The 21233-nt window shown below is 35.5% G+C and overlaps 6 protein-coding genes across 6 annotated transcripts; 2 read left to right on the top strand and 4 right to left on the bottom strand.

Annotated features, from left to right (window-relative positions):
- Positions 1 to 163: 163 nt before the first annotated feature.
- Positions 164 to 1685, bottom strand: P175DRAFT_0558592 (Zn(II)2Cys6 transcription factor domain-containing protein). The gene has a single exon (XM_040900851.1). It carries the CDS (start codon positions 1449 to 1451, stop codon positions 237 to 239), a length of 1215 nt encoding a protein of 404 aa, XP_040751800.1. The 5' UTR covers positions 1452 to 1685; the 3' UTR covers positions 164 to 236.
- An 806-nt stretch (positions 1686 to 2491) lies between these two features.
- P175DRAFT_0558591 (SDR family oxidoreductase) lies at positions 2492 to 4016 on the bottom strand. Its single transcript, XM_040900850.1, has 4 exons — positions 3412 to 4016; positions 3252 to 3359; positions 3040 to 3196; positions 2492 to 2986 (listed from the first exon to the last, which is right to left on the bottom strand). The coding sequence occupies exons 1-4, from the start codon at positions 3720 to 3722 to the stop codon at positions 2801 to 2803; spliced, it is 762 nt and encodes a 253-aa protein (XP_040751799.1). The 5' UTR covers positions 3723 to 4016; the 3' UTR covers positions 2492 to 2800.
- A 9110-nt stretch (positions 4017 to 13126) lies between these two features.
- P175DRAFT_0558590 (putative MFS pantothenate transporter) lies at positions 13127 to 15090 on the bottom strand. The gene is made up of 2 exons (XM_040900849.1): positions 14337 to 15090; positions 13127 to 14240 (listed from the first exon to the last, which is right to left on the bottom strand). Exons 1-2 carry the CDS (start codon positions 14895 to 14897, stop codon positions 13407 to 13409), a joined length of 1395 nt encoding a protein of 464 aa, XP_040751798.1. The 5' UTR covers positions 14898 to 15090; the 3' UTR covers positions 13127 to 13406.
- A 1365-nt stretch (positions 15091 to 16455) lies between these two features.
- Positions 16456 to 17995, top strand: P175DRAFT_0481764 (magnesium transporter CorA family protein). Its single transcript, XM_040895476.1, has 2 exons — positions 16456 to 17292; positions 17350 to 17995. The coding sequence occupies exons 1-2, from the start codon at positions 16721 to 16723 to the stop codon at positions 17921 to 17923; spliced, it is 1146 nt and encodes a 381-aa protein (XP_040751797.1). The 5' UTR covers positions 16456 to 16720; the 3' UTR covers positions 17924 to 17995.
- Positions 17996 to 18004: 9 nt separating this feature from the next.
- Positions 18005 to 18557, bottom strand: P175DRAFT_0533410 (uncharacterized protein; the record flags this gene model as incomplete). Its single annotated transcript, XM_040900053.1, has 2 exons — positions 18005 to 18241; positions 18444 to 18557. 2 exons carry the CDS (start codon positions 18555 to 18557, stop codon positions 18005 to 18007), a joined length of 351 nt encoding a protein of 116 aa, XP_040751796.1.
- Positions 18558 to 19119: 562 nt separating this feature from the next.
- On the top strand, positions 19120 to 21083 carry P175DRAFT_0284156 (NAD(P)/FAD-dependent oxidoreductase). The gene is made up of 3 exons (XM_040892761.1): positions 19120 to 19385; positions 19440 to 19978; positions 20038 to 21083. Exons 1-3 carry the CDS (start codon positions 19376 to 19378, stop codon positions 20914 to 20916), a joined length of 1428 nt encoding a protein of 475 aa, XP_040751795.1. The 5' UTR covers positions 19120 to 19375; the 3' UTR covers positions 20917 to 21083.
- The last annotated feature ends 150 nt before the right edge of the window (positions 21084 to 21233 follow it).

The following is a 21233-nucleotide window of genomic DNA, read 5'->3' as shown; positions in this document are numbered from 1 at the left end:
TTACTACTGTTCGAGTTGGTTTATCATCATCCGAACATTTTCCCACGGAGTAAACCAGGATATACAGCATGGCAGCTCGCTTTTGGTTCCCGGATTTTGTTCCCCCTCCTGATTCAGGCAGAGAGAACGGACTAGGAAAGGGCAGATGTGGTAGTAACTATACGTTGATAACCAGCACAACAAGTTTTATTACCATAAACCATATTAGAAGTTGGGACAAACAAAAGCAAGAAGATCTATGTCCTTGTGTGAGAGCCCTGCTCGTCTTTACATGACTGAGCAAACCATACAAGAAGCATCGCACCCTCAATAGCCAACGGCTGCTCCCAGAACGAGGGCGACCGTACTTCCTTTATTGCTAATCTATAGCAATTCCTTAGTAATTGGGTTGTCGTCTTTCGACCGTCTTTTTCCATCCGTAGGGCAATCGCCATTGCCATGTACACATGATATCGCGCAATGGATGGCGGATATAGTGGCTCATGCCCACCAACATACTCCCACTGATTATAAATGATGTCTAGAAAGCCGAAAAGTTTGTCTCGCTCAACAGGATATCCAGATCCGCCCGTTTTCGCGAAGAACCTATCTAATAGCATCTCGGCCTCAAACCTAGTCGGTGGAGATAGAACTTCAAACTCAGGGTCCGTGGCCGGCCCCGTCATGGTCATTCCGAGTTCTGGGTCAGTGAGACCAGGTAACGAGATGTTTTGCGAGGCTGGCACCCAATCAAGACTCAATGATGAGACTGAGGAACTGCGCGACCGAAAAGTTTCCGGCACACTTGGTGGGGAAAGATATGGGATAAACTCGTGATTTGGTGACGAGCAAACAGTGGTTGGCGGCGATATACCAGCTCCTGCACTTCGGGGCCTTAGCCCACTATCAAAACTATTCGGTGCTATACTGGGCGGTGTTGCCATAATTGGATGAAGTAATGCTGAGGGTGAAAGCGACGTTGGTGAGGATTCAGCATAATCAACCACCTGAATGCGAGGAATCCCTATCGGCGATAAGCCGGTATCCGATGCAAATTGGCCAGATGTCTCGTCTGTCGGGAAACTCGGGTCAGGAGATCCAAAATCCGTGATCAATCGAAGATCTGGTGTCCACAGTCCCGGTGAAGATACCGCTGCCCATTGCTTCTGAGTTTGAGTGTTAGGCAACCCGGCGGTCATATTGGCTATTTGGGCCTCCAGCTGGCGGACACGCTGCTGCAGAGCTTGGGTGTCGTTTTTCTGGACTCGCACGCAATTCATACGGAAGCGTCGACACGTCGCACACGGTGTCTCTCCATCGCAACGAATTTTTCTTCGTCTACACCTTTCGCAGGCATTTGTTACCGGCTTTCCGCGGATTGCTGGCGAGGAGCCTCGCGGGGTTTCGTCCGCAATACGCGGCCGCTGGCTATTAACTTGGTCAAGCCCCGCAGACGCCTGAGACACATCCATGACGAAAGCACGAGGAATTCCTTTTCATGGCTCGTGGAAAGACGACACATCTACTCCCCGAGTTGATCCGAGGGAGCGAGGTAGGCTGATATGAACGGTATCGAAAGATGATCCCATGAGCTCACGATCCTGAGTGGTAGCAAGAGAAAGTCCAGGAGACACAAAGAAGGGATGAAAACCCAATACGCGTCAAACAGACCATATTCAAGTCTTACCTGGCAAAGAGAAGCCTCGATTCTTGGTTGGGTGTCCGTACGGAGTAGTCAAATAATAAATCCCTTGTGTGAAAGGCAAGGCCCCGCAATGCACGACTGCACTGCCACTGCCAACCTCATCCCGTCACATCAACCTTTCTTTTGACTTTTGTGCGTTCCGTTTAAGGGCTGGATGCCAGCGTATTTAATTGAAGACAGTCGATTAATTTGGGGGGTCAAAAGGGATCATGTTGAATAAACCCGCCAGCTACTTGACGGAGTTGACACGAATCCATCTCAATTCCGGTGCTTGCCAAATTAGATAAGCTTAAAACCTCGCGGGCATGAAAGGTGGGACAGTTTAAAGGTTCTCGATCGTCTTCAATAATATCTCTTCCTCATGTTTCTTGTTCGTCGTATCTCACTTCAGGTGAGGAAATACTTTAGGATGTTCAATCATCAATGTTGGGCAGTGTTGCCGTTTAAGGCCAATATAGGGCATAGGGTATAGGGCTAGGCCCGATCATCGACGCTTATATCCAAAAATTTCTAAACCATGTCAGTATTCAGACCTGTGATTGCATTAATCAGCTCATTGTCACTTAGTTATGAATTGCTCTGCCTGATAACCGCCCGGTTTGCTTTGATATGAAACAACCTAGGCGCTTACGACGTTGTTAAGTTATGTATTGGCTCTAGGAGTATCTGACAGGATTGGGTCATCCGGAGTACTGTAGTACAGTATGCTTTGAAAGGGCACCTATGTGCAGTCGAGGCCACCTATATTCAAATGAGGATAGTAATGCAAGACTCGACCAAAGGGTTCAAATGCAAATATGCATTTTGCTAAAGGTATATTCGAGGCATTTTTGGTTATATTTGGTGATAGTATCACCGAATATGGAATCCTTGCGCAACTTCGCGTGTACTGTACATTCTAGGCCAAATACTGGTTTTTGCCCAAATAAATACACCTATTAAGCCCAATTCCAAGTGCAAAGATAATGGCAGTGCTTTTGAACAGCGAATAAATCGCTAGTAAACCATAAGGTTGAGCCGGATGCTGACTGCAGAATCATCCAACCCCTCAGCTGTCTCGCTCGGCCCCAACTGACAATTGAACAATTGAACAATAAAAAGGAGTTGAAGAGTTCATCACCAAGGTGCGTCCTTTCCATCGTATTTATTTGGCCCTGATTTATTCTCCCATCCAGGGACGTGGATGTTTCGGAATCGCCCATTGAACTCCGAATCGGCTTCTCTCAGCATCCTAACCACTTCCTTCGCACCAGTTTCTACAGGAAGATCTGCTTGCGAACCTCCCATTTCGGTTTTCAACCACTGATTCAATCAGTATCATGCTTGGGGGGATACTGGATTCGAGGAGAACTTACTCCAGGGCTGATGACGAAGAAGGTGAATCCCTCATCCTCGTAGCAATTTGCATACTGTGCCGTGAGCATGTTCATGCCGGTCTTGGAAATGTTGTATGCGTATACTGGCTTGCCTTTGAACTCTTTGGCCATCGTAATTGAACCCATGGTGCTTGAGCTGCCATTGATTGATTAGTCGTAGTATATCCGAGGAATACTGCGTGCATTCTTACATGTTAGCAACAATTTTGCGTGTTCCCTGGCGAAGGAGTGGCATAAATGCCCCAGTCACCAGGTGAGTCAAGGTGACATTTGTATGGAAAGTCTCCGTGAGACCTTCCCTGGTTTATATGAGTATCTGAATTTGAGTCCACAAAGGCAGGAAGAATATACATATTTTCGATGGGACCCTGTGTACTGGGCATAATACCCGCATTGTTGACCAAGACATCTAGACCCTGGCCGTTGAGCTGGCCCTCCACAAACTTGACCGCGGCTTGGAGGCTCTCTGGAGTATTTGCATCCATCTGGACGGGTACCACCCTACCAAATGTTGATTCAGCCAGCTTCACCAACCCAGGGGAGTCGGCCTGGCGGGTGGTGGCGAAGACGATGCTCACCTCGGTCTCGGGCAGGGCGGCCAGCTGAGTGACCGCGGCCAACCCAATACCGCGGGAGGCGCCAGTGACGAGATAGGATGACATTTCACCAGATTTGGTTATATTCTCTCTGGATAGCTGGCCAAACTACTCAGAATCATGGTGTTAAGCCATTCATATAGTGGAGTTTGCAGAGCCGGATGGCGTCAATACCATGTGGGTAAGAACGGAGATAGGGCGTCGCATTTGTCAGCAGTCCCATATGCCTAACTAACTAACTAAATGAATGACTCGGGTTATCAGTAAGCCAAAGAAAGGGACGATGAGATGTAAAAGGGAAATCAGGATATTGGCTATTTCTGGAGGTTGCGGCTCGCCAGGTCGCCAGGTCGCCAGGTGGCTACCAAATTTAACTAGTTGGGACCAGTAATAACCAAATTTCATTACTATATATAACAATACTAGTAGTAAGTTAGTAATATATTCTATAAAGCTGCAGGATTCAAAATCACCTATCTAGTAGTACTAGTCATGACTAGTCAGGACTAATTTAAGTAGTAAAATACTACCTGGCAAGACAAGATTTAGTATAGTATACTTTTTATGGTATAATATAGTATATTATTTCTAGTTAAGACTAATTAAGACTAGTACTTACTTAAGTAAAATATATATCTAGATTAGATTATTATAATTATTTTTAAAAAAGAACTAATCTTATTAATAATTACTAGATATTACTAGTAATAACTAGAGGGGACTATTAACACCACACCCTGTATCAATCTAACCACACCCCTTCCCGATCATACCACACCCCCTAACCTAATAATGCCATACCTATTCATTACATGATTTTTTTTCTTGCTATATATAGTTTAGTATTAGAATAATTTTATAAGATATTACTATTATTATATATATTATAATATTAATAACTATACTAAATATATATAGACCACGCAGACTACTAAAATACTGCCTAATCTTATTAGATATGAGAGCTCAGATAATAGCAAGGATGCTAGTAAGATCAGGCCTTAGCTACTTCCTCTACTAACTAACTAGACCTTCCTATCCTGACCAGTAATTATAGAGTTTCTTAATTTATTTATTATATAGTAAGAATATATCTTGACTACTAAGTAATTAAAATAATATAAAATTAATAGGAAGAAGGAGATATACTTAATCTATTTATATTATAGCTATAAAGGGGAATACTAGACTTAAATTAATAAAAAAAAGTACTTTTAAAAAAAAAAGACTTAACTTATAAAATACTTATATAAAGTATATTTAAAGCTTAAATTTAATAATAAAATATAATATTTTAAAATTAAAAATATTTTATATAATTATAATTCTACTCCCTATTTAATATATATAAAGCTTTACTATTATAAAATAATAAAGAAAAAAGCTAATATTAAGTCTTATCTTAATATTAGCTTATTAATAAGTAAAATCCTTTCTATACTATATAAGGATAATCCTAATTATATTATAAAAGATTATAATATTTATAATTAGAAGTAAAAGTTATAAGATAAGTTTTTTAATAGTAAAATCTTTATCTAAGTACTTTTTTCTATTATTCTAGAAATTAGTAACTAGATAGTAATATATAAAATAAATAAATTAAATATTATAATAATAGTATTCTATATTTATAAGACTTTTCTATAATTCCTATAATATTATTTAATAATTTTATTTATAAATTATATATATTATATAAATTAATATAAGATATTATTATTAGATATTATTAGATTAATTATCTATAATAAGACTTTTTATACTAGATTTAGATTTATCTCTAATAAAAAATAAAAGAATTATAAATATCTTTTAAATTATTTATCTAAAGTTCTTTAATAGGTAGATATTACCTCTCCTATAATTATTATTACTAATAAGAAAGATATCTTAATAAATATAATCTATAAGATTTTTCTATTTATATATAACTTAATCTATATATAGTATATTTATTAAAATATTCTTATAGAGGTATAATCTATTCTTACTAGCTAAATTATATAGAAAATCTATAGTAATAATATAATAGAGATAAGAAAGAATAATAAGGAATATAAAGATTATATTAACTAGTAGTAGAAAATCTTCTAGATATTATTTAATATAATTATATATATAAAAACTAAGGAGAAAAGAGACTTAATAATTAATAATTTTAAAATTATATATAGTAGTAAAATCTAGTAAGAATTTATAGAATATATTACTAATAAATAATTAAATTGTCATGGCGTAGCTGTGTACCTATCTGGTTAGATTCTACCCTAACTGTCTGCCTCTACTCCTATATTTAAGCCATATTACCCCTGATCCTGTTATAGCTCTTTAAGCTATATCCTTGTCCTAACCTAATCCCTACCTATTATACCTATATATAGATAGCCTGAATATATACTCTACTATTAGCTATACTTACTACCTGCCTACTTCCTATAATATTATATAGCTTAAATTCTAGGTATAACTATTATTAGTATATTAAAATAATCTAAACTACCCTTAATTATAAACTTAATTAAGGAGTTTATAAGTTATATTATTAATAATCTTACTATTTAGATTATTTACCTTAAATCTTATAATAAATATATTAATTCCCTAAAAAAGGAGATTTATACCCTTTAAAACTAAATTAATAAAGCTAGCCTAGAGCTAGCTAAGAAGGAGAGAGTAATACTATACTAGAAGGAAGAACTAGAAATAATCTAATAAAAATTAATTAAATCTAAATATATATTTATTATATTATAAATTATTATTATTTCTATTATATTTATTCCTATTATTACTCTTACCCCTATTAAATATACTCCCCTTGCTAAAGTTATAATAACTAATATAATAAGAGTATCTATATTTATTTTTACTAGTCCTTTTTCTAGTATCTATCTTAGTAAGAAACTCTCTAATTTATAAGAATTTAATAGTACTTATTTTAATCTCTACTATTTTATATAATAAATCTATAGTAAAATAAATATTAACTTAGACTATTTTTTAATTACTAAAGCCTAACTAATCTATATAATAGGATATCTAATTAGAAAGGCTTATAAATTAATCTTATTTAAAATAAGACTTAATATTCTCTAGTTTCTAGACTATCTTAACTTACTTAATTATCTAGAAATAATATTTAAAAATCTTAATTAAATTTAAAATACTTAAAATTACCTTTATAATTAGAAATAAAGAAACTTAGACTTTAATACTTATTTTATAAAATTTTATTATCTTACTTTAGAAAAAAAAATACTTAATAACTCTTTAATACTTCTCTTAATTTAAAATATTTTAATCAAACTCTAAAATATATTACTTTATAATCCTATCTTATTTTAAGACTTCTAAGAATATATTAACTATCTCTAGTTACTAGAAAATTACTACTATTAATACTAGTTATAAGTATTCTATTCTTGCCTAATATCTAGTTCCTATTACTCTAGTCTAGTAGTACTAAGGAATCTCCCTAGTTCTATCCTACCTAGTTACTTAGTCATACCCCCCATGCCTAGAAAAGATTTAGATATTATAGATCTATCTTATACCTACTATATATTATACTCTCCTAGGAGAGAATAATATAAGTATAAGAAATATTTCTATTATAAAGATAGAGTATATTATATAAAGAATTACCCCTTACTTAATTAATATCTTATATAAATCTAAGAATAGATAAATATATTAATATATTATACTAGCTTAATTCTTATTATAGTATTACCTACTTCTTATACTATAGCTTAGAATAACTACCTTACTACTCTAGAGAAACTTAACTAACTATACTCCCTTAATATCCTGCCTAACTTAGAAAATAGAGTCTACCTAGCTATAGTTACTATCTAGTACTAGAATATATATAAAAACTCTTATTACTAGATATATTACTCTACCTATTCTATATTATTATTAAATTAATTAATTTCTCTAATCTCTATTATATACGTACTAATCTAATAGTATAGTAAGTATAATTATATTAAGAAAATCTAAAAATACTAACTTATATTATAATTAATTCTAGAGTTAAAGAAGTTAGCTTTATAAATTACTAATAAGTAAAAATATATAAATTAAAGATTATTTTATTCTTTTATTTAATATTTTTATTTAACTTTTATAATAAAAAAGTAGAAGAAAGTATAATAACTTATTATATAGAGACTAACTTATTATTAAATAATTATTATAATTAGAAATCTATTTTCTATATTACTTATTTCTTCTATTACTTAATTATTCTAGGACTAGCCTAGCTTATTATATATAATCTAAAGATATATTTCTTTAATTAAATAATTATATTTAATAGCTAATACTATTATAAATACTATAATATATCTCTTAAGTTTATAAGAGTAAGGGCCCTAATAGATATCTTCTAAAAGGATTAATTTAAGTAACTAAATTAATAAAAAAAATTACTAGAATTAAAACTTTTTATACTTATAGAAATATATTAAATATCTTTAAGAGTACTAGCTATATATACCTACTATCTAGTATAAAAATTATATTAAATCTTATTAAATAAAGTTAATAAAAAACTAAAATATAAAGATACTAGTCCTAAATTACTATTTATACTTTTCCTAGAATTATAAGATTTCTAAGATATATTTAATCTTTAAGAAATAAAGAAGCTATTACTATACTAATTATATAATTATAATATTAAGATTTAAGAAAAAAAATAACCCTTATTTAATAAATTATACTTAATATTATAAGTATAATTAATTATTTTAAAGAAATAGTTAAAAAAGAACCTAAAAAAAGATTTTATATATTCTAGTTTATTTTTAGTTATCTCTCTTATCTTATTTATTAATAAACCTGGAAGTAGCCTCTACCTATATATAGATTACTAAGGATTAAATATTATATTAATTAAGGATTATTACTTATTATTCCTAATTAAAAAAATCTTAAATAATCTATAGGAAATATAATACTTTTTTAAGATTAATCTAGTAACTACCTTTAATAATATCTATATTAAGAAGAGGTTAGAGTATCTAACTACTTTTTAAACTTATTTTAAACTATATAAGTCCTTAATTATATTATTTAGTCTAACTAGTATTCTAGCTATTTTCTAATATTTTATAAATAATATTTTATAATAATATATAAATATATTTTATAATATATTTTTAAATAATATTCTAATTTATAGCTATATAAGAAAAAAATATATTAAATACTTAAAGTAAATATTATAAATCTTAAGAAATAATAACTTATATATAAAAATATTTAAGTATAAATTCTACTAGCTAGAAATTAAGTTTCTAGATATTATTATTAAAAGAGAAGATACTTATATAAATTTTAAGAAAATTAAGATTATAGTAGATTAGAAATTACTTAAAATAATTACTAATATTAAGAATTTTATAAAATTTACTAGATTTTATTAATATTTTATTAAAAGATTTTTATAGATTCTTATACCTATTATTATCTTAAAGAAAAAAGAAATCTTATTTTTATAAATTTTAATTTACTAGACTACTTTTAAAATATTAAAAGTAAAATTTATTAAGAAACTAATATTAAGATTCTTTAATTAAGATTAACTAGTTATTTTAAAAATTAATATCTTAGATTTTATATTTACTAGAGTATTATTATAATATAATAATAATAAAATTTTATACCTAGTAAGATTTTATTTAAAGAAAATAATTTTAACTAAGTATAATTATAAGATATATAATAAGGAATTACTAGTAATTATTTATTATTTAGAAAAATAGATTCTAGAACTAGAAAAATACTAGTATTTAATTAAGATTATAACTAATTATAGAAATCTAGAATATTTTATAATAATTAAAATACTAAATTAATAATAAGTCTAATAATTTAAATTTCTATCTTACTTTAATTTTATAATTAATTATTACTTAGGCAAGTATAGAATAAAATTAGATAATTTAATTAGAAGGTTATAAGATTTCTTTAAGAAAGGAAATAAATACTTACTATACTAGAATTAAATAATATTAAAAAAAGAAAATTTAGCAAGCTTCCTGCCTAAATACTTAGAGAAATTATAGAGCTAGTAAATACTATAATTAATCTAGTTCTAAGCTATTACTAGAAGGAAGTTAGTATACTTCTAGCTACCTAAATCTAAAGAAGAAAAGACTATCTAGCTTCTTAAATAGCTGAGAGAGTACCTAAATAGGGGTTATAAATAAGATCTAGCCCTTAATAATATTCTAGAAAGTCTAAAAAAAAGCTATAATTACTATTTATTAATTATATTATTTAAGTATATTTATTATTCTAGATTCTTATTTTATTATAATTAATTATATATCCCTAATATAAAAGAATTAAAAATAGAACTAATATATAAATATTATAAGAATATAATTATTAATTATTAAGATAAATTAAAAATTTATAAATTATTATTATAATTATATTACTAGTCTAGAATATTATAGTTTATAAAATAATAGATTTATAATTACTATATTTATAAATAATTTATATCTTATTAAAATAAATATTAAGAAGTACTTTATTCCTTATTTATATTTAAAAATTTTTAAAGAAATATATTTATTAATTTTATTATATATTTATTTTAAAGTTTAGGCTTTAATACTATTATAGTAGTAATTAATTAATTAATAAAGTTTTAATACTATATTTTCTATAATAATACTTATAATATTAAGAGAACTACCTATTTATTTTAAGATTATATTTAGAAATTTTATAAATTTCTTAAGTCTATTATATTTAATTAAGGATTCTAGTTTATATTAATATTCTAGATATATTTAAATTATATCTTAAAGATAAGATTACTCTTATTTATTACTTATTATTTTAAGACTAATAAGTAAATTAAATATATAAATATTATTTTAGAATAATATTTATAAATTTATATTAATTATTTATAAAATAATTAAACTAAATAGTTACTTATAATAGAATTTACTATTAATAATACTAATTTTAAGATTATTAAATACTCCTTATTCTTTACTTTATATAATTTTAACCTCTATATAAGATTTAAACTTATTCTACCTAATTATTACTTATAAACTTATAATACTTACTAATTTACTCTAATTATAAAGTAGATATAGGAATATTACTATATTACTATAATTATTACTTAAACCTACTATAAATACTATATTAACTAGAAATATTACTTTATTAGATATTATATTAAGAACTAATTAATTTAATTAAATACTAAAAATATTATAATCCTATATCTTTAAAAGAAATTAAACTAGAAAAATCTAGATTTTTTCTTTATTAAGAGGATTATTAGCCCTTATACTTATAAACTAGACCTACTTAAGAATATAAAAATATATCTAGTATTTTATATTAAATTATTATACCTAATTATTAAAGATTTATTATCTAGATAAGAAGAAATTAAACCTCTATATATTAAAATTAATAGTATTAAGAAATAAGAGGTTAAGGAAGTAATTAACTCTTATTAGGATTATTATAATTAAGGTAGCTACTTATATTTAAAATATATTATTAAGTAAGTTAAATACCCTATTATTACTAAAGTTCTTACTAGCTACCTGGAGAATATTACTAAATATATTACTACTTATTATTACTACTACCCTAGAAAGCCTGGACTCTAGAAATACTTTGCTAGAGTTTAGCCTAAGAGAGGGGATACTATTATAGTATAGTTATATACTTATCTAATTAGATTTTGCCCTAATTATCTACCTTTACTCCTATATTTAAGCTATATTACCCCTAATCCTGTTATAGCTCTTTAAGCTATATCCTTATCCTGACCTAATCCCTACCTATTATACCTATACGCAGATAGCCTGAATATACACCCTGCTGTTAGCTATACCTACTACCTGCCTGCTCCCCATGACATAAATAATAAAACTTAATATTACTTCTTATTTTATTATCTTATAGATTATATATATCTTATATAGATAATAACTTCTTATAATAAGTTAGATTATTAAATACTTAAGTAAGAGCTTTAAATCTTTATAAATAATTTTTTAGAAATATAGTAATTCTTTAAATATATTATAGTAAGATAATATATTAAAATATAATAAATTTATAATAATAATAAAGTAAAATACTTACTATAATTTATAAAAAATCTCTTATTCTAAATTATATTAAATTAGATCTTTTTATTTATACTTAATTATATTATAAAGATTAAAAAATATTTTTTAAGATTTAATAAAATTTTATATAATTTAGATTATAATAAAAATATAAAAAAAATAATAAAAATCTTTTATATCTATATTATTAAAAAATATATTAATTATAATAAGTTTTTATAAATTTATTATTTTTATTAATATTAATAATTTTATATAAATATTAATTTATTATCTTTTATTAATTTATAGCTATTAATTCTTAATCTTATAATTTATAGGACTTATAGCTATTTAAAAGGCTTAATAAATATCCTAATAGTAAGCTAGCTAGTAAGCTAGGGTAATATAAATAGATTTACCTAAAGAGAGCTATCTTATTATAAATATATCCTGGTACAGGAGAATTTAATACCTTGTAGAGAATATAGAAGAGGTAGAGGAGATAGAGAAGATAGAGAAAGTAAGAGAGATTATTAACTTATAAAAAATAGAATAATTAGTATTCTTCTTCTTAATTAGGGTGATAATATTTAATAGACTTATAGCTAGTAATCTTGCAGGCTACTAATCTAGTAACTAATCTAGCAACCAAGCTAGCAACCTTGCAGGTCACTAATCTAGCAACCAAGCTAGTAACCTTACAGGCCACTAATCTAGCAACCAAGCCAGTAACCTTGCAGCGCGGAAGACGTGGTAGAAGATATGGAAAATAGGGAGGTAACTAGGGGCATAAAGAACATGCTACTGCATGGAAATAAATTCTAAATACTAGTTTCTAATTAGCTAATAATTTATATAATTAGAATTACTTAAATAATATATATTTTATTACTTTTATAGGTACTTATTTTAATAAATTTAAATATAAATATCTAACTCTATATATAATATTTTTATTATATAATAAATAAGTATAGCATTATTAGGTTAGGGGGTATAGCATGATCAGGAAGGGGTGTGGTTGGATTAATACAGGGTGTGGCATTAACAGTCCCCTAACTAGATATATATTCTACTATAATATACCATGAAAAGTATATTATACTAAATCTTGTCTTGCCAGGTAGTATTTTACTACTTAAATTAGTCCTGACCAGTTATAACTAATACTACTAGATAAGTAATTTTAAATCCTGCAACTTTATAGAATATATTACTAACTTACCACTAGTATTGTCATGTATAGTAATAGAATTTGGTCATTACCAGTCCTACCTGGTCCCAACTAGTCAAATTTGGTAGCCACCTGGCGACCTGGCGACCTGGCGAGCTGTACATTCCTATTTCCGCTAGCTCAACTAAACCCACTGGTGGATGAAAACTGACGATACAGTAGTTGGATCGATGATCACAGATGGATGAAAAGGAGAGAGAGGAAAAGGAATGAAGTAGGCAACATGATAGGGTTATTCTCCTTTCTAATCCGGCTACCAGGTACTCCAACTGACAGTACTAATTATAACCTTTCTTCGGACAACTAGGATGGGTGATGGTGTAAAGAACAGGATATCTTGGGAATGTTAAAGGCGCGAAAGATATACTTGTTTGGATTTATCAAGGCAGAAGATAGGTATCAGTCATATTTAATCATCTGGGGCTCAGCTCCGGGCAAACTATACTGCGCCTGCTCTGTTGAAGACGCCTTCTTTTCCCTGTAGGTCTGAATGACGATCACAGTGGTCCATAGGGTCAATGCAACCGAACATCCAATCATCGCCCACATACCACGCGTGAACCTAGGTGCTAAGTCGGCCGAATAGAAGATGATACTCCACCAGGCATTGATAGCGTTGTTGCCCATGTTCATACTAGCAATTACTACCGAACGCTGTCGCGCATCCTGTGAGCGCATCGCATCATTGCACCACGCGAAAAACGTCGCCTGGCATGCATACACTGCGCCTGCCCAGTAGTAGGCACCAAATACTGTCGGAGTTGAATCAAATCGAGTCAATATCAAGACAGATGTTGCAATACCCGTGACTCCGATGAAATAGCCGACCAGGTATCTTTTCCCATTAAATATGTCGGTTATGGTTGCCCAGAATAACGTGGATATAATCCCGACTGCAGGAACACCAGTTGGATAATCGTTTAGCTGCGAAACGGAGTACTTGATTGTCGGATGGGCCTTCATATAGAGGGCCAGCAGTGAGTTCGATGAGAAGGATTCAGTCTCGCCAGCAATTACCCAAAGGATAACAAACGCCCACCAATACCACGTCGTGAATAGCTGCTTTAAGAATGCCTTATTAATGGGGGCATGCTCAGCATTGGCTATTGGAAGTCGTGTGACGGCAAGAGTCTTTTCGGAAGGACTAAGATAAGGTGCTCTAGTTGTTGTAGGCGTATCCGGAAAAAGTAACAACCCATATAGTGCGATGGGGACAGTTATCAGCCCGTCGATCTGACACGTTAGAAGACGTCTTCAAGATCGGAATTGAGCGGCATGTTCTCGCGGGATGTACGCCATGACAGGCACGGATAAGCTTGATGTACTTACAATAAACAGCCATCTCCAACCCGAGAGGCCATGCGTACCATTCAGCGAGGCATGAATACCAGTTTGGATGAATCCGCCAAACATCGTCCCGGCGAGTCCGGAGGCAGTAAAAACTCCACTCCGTTTACCTAACTCGCGTTCCGTATACCAAGAACCAAGGATATAATGGGTCCCTGCAAAGGTACTGGCCTCAGCCAGACCCAGGAAGAAGCGAATCACCATAATGCCTTGCGGGTTATGGACAGCAGCAGTGAGCATCGTCAGACCCCCCCAGAGTAGAATCATCGAGGGGAAGAAGATGCGAGGGCGGAAGTGTGTCAAAGCCAGATTCGAGGGGAGCTGGCCTAGAATATAACCGACAGTGAATATGGTGTTGATGATATTAAACTGGTTGCCTTCAAAGCCCAACTCCTCCCTCATGCCCGAGACATATGCATTGGTGAGGTTGGAACGGTCGAGATAGTTGAAGAAGTAGGCGATGCAGCAGAAGGTTAGGATGAAAAAGTCAATTTTGGCAACCAGTTTGGTCTCTGCATCCCAATACCACCACATATTCTGCATGCAGCTATGGAACTTGACTTGTGTACGAATTTTGTGGTCGAATATTGAATCTGGATAGGAGGGCGATTTGCACTCATGGGCCTCACCGACAACCCATTGTGATAAGCGTGGGTCAATCCATGCCTAACTCATAACTATAACGCTGAGGATGAAGCACTAAGATTGATGCAGCAGTGATCACAGCGATACCCAGATAGATTCCCGTCGTACAAAAAAGTTGCACCCGAGGATAAAATCTGGATTGTTGATTGGGCATCAGTTGCTGCCTGAGGCATTAAGCGATTATCATGTGATGGGCTTGGCATTTAGAAAGGAAGCTATCCCCAAAGTGGGAGATAGCGTATTAATAAGCAAGGCGGTCAACCTATGGAGTAGATACAGCTCATGCAGAGGGTTCAAGAATACACACTTCAACCTCTATGCAATCAATTACCATGTTTGTTCTACCAATTGAGCTACCTCTAGGGATTATCTGATATCCAATAATTAAGACTCTCAAATTCGCTCAAAGCACGTGAAAATATCCAAAAAGACCTAAATATCCTAACAATCGTTGAAATCCTACTGATTATGGAAACCCTGCTTACCCCTGAGATCCTACCTAAATCAATCATTGAAATACTAAGCGCAATACCTCCAATCGATGAGAATTATGATTAATATGATAATTATGATACCTTGCGCCTTACCTCCCAAGAGGATTGGACAATATGACAATCAATATTCGAAGGGCGAGCGAGAGATGGCGGGATATGGGAAATTATCAAAGGAAGCGAGCAACGACTTCAACGGCCTATCTTTCCTACTCCAGATGGTTTAGCTACTCCTCCAGCAAACAGCACTGGGAGTTCTACTACTGACTCTGTGGGAGCAAGGGATTTCCTGTTAGAAGCGATGCTATACAAGATAAAAATCCACACATACAACTGCCAGCGCCTTGAAATCAGAAGACTGAAAGAATGGGTCCAACTTACGGTATCCCCCAGGGTTTATTACTTTTGCTGCAATCCGACAGAGACTTTAGGGGAGTGGTATACCAACTTGAAGGAGCATATGGCAATCGATGAACGAAGGATTCGGAATACGGCACAATCGGGTGGAAAGCAAGCAAGAAAGCAACGGTGACAGCATCTACAACCGAAGCAGGGTTGTTAGCACTGCCATACGCGGTTAAGGAAGGGATATTTACCAAACACCTGCTCAGCGAGTTCCAGGTGGAGTTGGATAACGAAACGATTGAAATCCGGTGCGATAACCAACAAACTATATGGCTGGTCAATGAAGAGATAAGTCTTATATCATAAATTAATAAGCGACGTGGCCAACTCCCTATATTTAAGCCCTGGGGTTAAGATCGGACAAGAATATAGACTTTAACCTCTATATAATTAATTATTATATTCTAGTTAATTGAGCCCCTAGGGATTATCTAATATCCAACATGACATCACGCCCAAGCTCCCTAGTACTCCGTATTGAACCACTTATATCGCTTGTCCCCTCCCCCATGCATGATGATCCGCATGAGGCATTTCCTTGAGGCTTTTATACCTATGAGGGATGAGAGCGGAAGACGGACCGTCGCCTGATGCTAACCCTTTTTAATCCGAGGTGATCAACCCCTTGTATTTCAACTTCTTCTCTCCTCCCGATCAGGCTTCACGAGTTACGCTTTCCTTAACCTCTATCCAGGATACTATGCGGTTCTCTATCCGCTTCCAAACTGATGTTGGAACCATTGGAACATTTGGTTCTGATCTTCTCGCGGCTTCCCCACGAGCGACAGACGTACTCACCGTTCGACTCTCGCACCCAAACAAGGGATGAGTACCTTCAAGCTACCGTTTATGGTTCCTTTCACCCGGACCTTTAGGGGAAAAGGTGAGGATAAGGGGACGAACGGAAAGGAATATGGACACTCTGAACCTACTCAGCTAAGCTTCTTCTCTTCGCACCTCGATTCTTGCCTACATGCCTCGAGTCTCGAATCCTTAGAAGCAATATACGAGCCGATTCGTACTCTTCTTGACCATGGGAGACACAATGAACTGTGGTGGCTGGACATTACTGCTCCATCGGAAGAAGATATCGAGATTCTTTCTCGGAGATTTAGTCTACACCCTCTGACAACAGAGGATATTAAAACCGGCGAAACTCGGGAGAAGATAGAATTATTCGGGCCATATTATTTTTTGTCCCTGCGGCCGCCTAGCCCTGTTGATACAAATGAAGGGGTCCGTACCTCTCCCCTCAACGTCTATGCTGTCGTCTTCCGGGATGGTGTTCTGAGCTTCTCGTGGTCGAGTAACCCACACGCGGCGCATGTCCGTAGCCGTATGAAGGAGCATCAGAGTCACTTCCCCCTGACTAGTGACTGGATATGCTATGCGCTTATGTATGTACATCTGCCTCTTACCTGGCGATACCTTTTTTTTTTTTTGACTCGTTCTAGTGACGACATTGTCGATGGATTTGGTCCATTTATTACCTCTATAGACGGTGGCGTGGAGATGATAGAGGATAGTATCTCCATAACTCGACCGGACGATATTGGATTGGCATTGCAGCGAATTTACCAGTGGAGGAAAGAGGTTATGCATGTCCGACATCTTCTTAACGACAAGACCGATGTCATTCGCTGCTTCGCTCGCCACTGCGATGCCCCTGGTGCCTCGTCGTCGCAAATGAGTCTCTATCTCAGTGATATCCAGGACCATGTTTTGACCATGATGGGCAAACTGGATGCATCTGAACAGATGCTTTCCCGCAGTCAGTCGAAGTTTCTCAGCCAACTCTCATTTGACTCATCTCGGATGAGAAATCAGATCATGCTTACGCTCAGCCGGCTCACTCTTGTCCCGTGTATCGTCGTTCCTCTCCAGTTTATCACTGGTTTGTTTGGCATGAATACCCACGTACCTGGACAGGGCGCTGATGGGCTGGCCTGGTGGTTCTCTATATTAGGAGTAGTCCTGACGCTTGTCGTGTTGTTTTACAATATTGCAAAGAGACTTGGGGTAATCTAGATGGGAAGTATAGAGTCTGCGCGGATTTACTCTCTGAATGATGTTATAAGGGGCTAGATACTACAATATAAGACCTTTAAATTATGACGTGATGAGAAAGCCATACTTGTTCACTCCGTGGAAGATGATATAGTTGCTATCTAGGGCTAAACGTTTTCGCCATGACTGATCTACTGGGGTCTTCAGTGCTAAACCGATGTAACGAGACAATTTCACATTATGGCCGTGGATGTTGATACCATCGACAGGGAGGAGGTCTCTAGGTACCAGGTGAAGGATGTCTCCAACACGGACATCAACCTCTGCGGAGCTCGTTTCCTGAAGATCTCAGTCAGAATTGAATGCCTACTTATCGAAACTTCAACTGTGATTTGAGGAGACTTGTGCTGGCACGAAGCACGCTTGTCGTCTTTCGACCATGCCATATTGCCGTTTCGAGCCATGTTAATCTCTCACATGGATACGACGAAGGACCGGTGTCAGGTAAATGCTTCGTCCTCATTTGGAGCGATCACTGCACAGCCTCCTTGTCGATCTGGAAAGCGAGAAGGATAGCGGCCGACGAGCCGTCTGCGGAAAGACCAGATGGCATTGGCCAGTCAGGAGGAGATCCCAGAGGCAAGCACGGCGCCATGTCCGTACATGCATGGTTTTGTGGGCTATGCAATGGAATTTGAAAATATAGCAGTGGCCTCGCTGTCCGTCCTTTTTTTAAGAACGAACGAACCTCTCGCGGGGGCTGCGGCCGTTACTGATACTACAGTAAGAAACTTACTTGGAACTTCCCATCTTCCCTCCAATTCTCATGTATGCATCTAATATATAAAACAGAAATCAGTGCGCCAATATCTTTCTGTGCACGTCTTCCTTACTATAGTCAAGTATAAGCCGCCTCACAAAACTCTGTCAAAATATGTGTGACTTCAGCTGATGGATTTTCTAGAAAATAGTATACGTACAGGTTGATCGATATACAAGACTAGTTGGTTTGACTATTAGGTACTCTGTATATGTATATGCCCAGATTCCTGACAAGAAACTCTAGTAAATACCTAGTCTCAGCCTTGTTGTTCACCCTCAGATGCAGTCACCATACCATACCCAAAGGCAAGACTCCCCGGACTATTCAAATTGTTACCGTAGTGAAACTAGCTCCAGCTAAGCAGAGTACCGGGATCTATTATCATGTTTGCAAGCCCTTCGTCTCCAAATTAGCGGCTCCTCCACCGCACTAAACAGTAGGTCTCTCGGGTCGGGAAGGTCCATGCTATCGCTGGGCAGACGGTTAATTCACTACGTACATATGTACTAGAGTAGCTGGATAGAATCTGAATCGCAACGCGATAGAGAACAGCCGTGTTTCTTTTTTCCACCCCGCAGTCCGCATCGTCATCACACTACTGTAGCCTGATACTTACCCGCGCCTAGAAAAAGCAGTAAACGTACAGCAACATGGCAGACCGCAAGTATATTCCCATTCCTAGAGCATGTCCGTCCATACTAATATACGGCGAAGTCACCGGCCTCATCACCGCCGACCCTGGACTCCCCCGGTCCAACCCGACCCCATCCTACTGGCAACATGTCCCGCACCCATTAGCAAGCACTCAATCGGCATCGCTACCCAATCACACGGATTACGCGGTGATAGGGTCTGGAATAACAGGTCTCTCGGTGGCACTGACCCTTCTTGAGTCCGACCTGTCTGCAACCGTGACCGTTCTCGAGGCCCGCACGCTTTGCTCCGGCGCCACCGGTCGTAACGGTGGCCAACTCGCCGCCAATGCGGGAGAGGAGTACTTGCATTTGGCGCGGGTCCATGGAGCGGAGAGAGCAGGGCAAATCGTCAGGTTCACTTTGCGGAATCTTGAGCGGATGCGAGACCTCGTGAATAAATATGCACCAGACGCAAGTGAGCTACAGGATGTCCAGAAACTGCGGGTCTTTCAAACGCCAGATACCTTCGCCGACTTTGAAGAAAGCATTGCAGCGCTGGAACGTGATCACCCATCGCTCGAGGGATTATACACGATCATCAGTACTGAGCAGTTAAAGGTACGAATAATACGTTTTCACCAGAACTGCGGCACCTGTTCTAATATTGTTCGATACAGGAAGAGTATAAAATGGACGGCGCAGGGGGCGCGCTCCTCCGCGCGGGCACAGTCTGGCCCTATCGCCTCATCACACAGACCTTCGCCAGCCTGCTCGAGAAGTACCCCTCGAGACTGAGCATTGAAACAAACACGCCGGTGACCGGTGTTGATGTCGACTCCAGCTCAGGATACACCGTCCAAACATCCCGAGGATCACTTCGCGCTGGGAAAATCGCCTACTGCACAAACGGCTATACCGGCCATCTCCTTCCTCGTCTCCGTGGACCCATATTCCCCTTCAAGGGAACCATGACCGTGCAGGACCCCGGCCCTAACACACGGAACTGCGGAAAGGAGATCTCCTGGGGCTTTCACTACCCTGCAGTTTACGATGAAACGTCCAACATTTACTCGGGAGGACTGTACTACCTCCTACAAAGTGCACGAACAGGCTACTTCTATTTCGGCGGGGAGCACACGAAAATCGAGAACGGCCTATCATCAGACGATACCGAAGTTGACGAGGGTTCTATCGCCCAGCTGCGGGAGAAACTTGCACGGTTTCTGGGGGAAGACAGAAGCCGCGAGCCATGGGCGGTGGTCAGCGCATGGAGTGGTGTCATGGGGTTTTCCGCAGATGGCTTACCGGTTGTAGGGCGTCTGCCAGCATCAGTAACCGAGCGGGAAGGAGAAGGGGAGTACATCGCAGCCGCGTTTAACGGGTACGGGATGCCAAATTGTTTGTTGTGTGGGGAGACGTTGGCCAGGTTCATGATGGGCAAGAATGAAGTAGTGCAACTACCCGAGGCCTATGGGATTAATGAGGACCGATTGAAGAATCTTTTGACTGTGGAGAATTCGGTTGGCTATTTCACTGTCAATTCTTCTACCAACTAAAGTAGTGTAGTTCATAAACAAATCGGGTATCTTGACTACGGGCAGATAGGGCTTCTTACCACAACTTCCTATAATCCACTTAATAGTGTCCCACTGATCATAATGTTCTTGGGAGAATTAGAGTGCTTCCTGCTTCGCTATGGTCCGGACCATAAGATGAATATTAATTAATTAGACGAGAAGTATTATCCATATATATAAATAGTAGCTCACCATGAAATAATAAAGAACCAAAGTAGCACTATGCATATAGTAGAGAAGTATTTCAAAACATCTAAGGAGGTTTACCAGGCTAATATATCAATGGAAAAGTAAGG

Source organism: Aspergillus ochraceoroseus (assembly GCF_002846915.1).
Source record: "Aspergillus ochraceoroseus IBT 24754 chromosome Unknown P175scaffold_5, whole genome shotgun sequence".
Lineage (NCBI taxonomy): Eukaryota > Fungi > Ascomycota > Eurotiomycetes > Eurotiales > Aspergillaceae > Aspergillus > Aspergillus ochraceoroseus.
The sequence above is the reverse complement of the archived record's forward strand: the minus strand, read 5'-3'. Positions and strand labels throughout refer to the sequence as shown.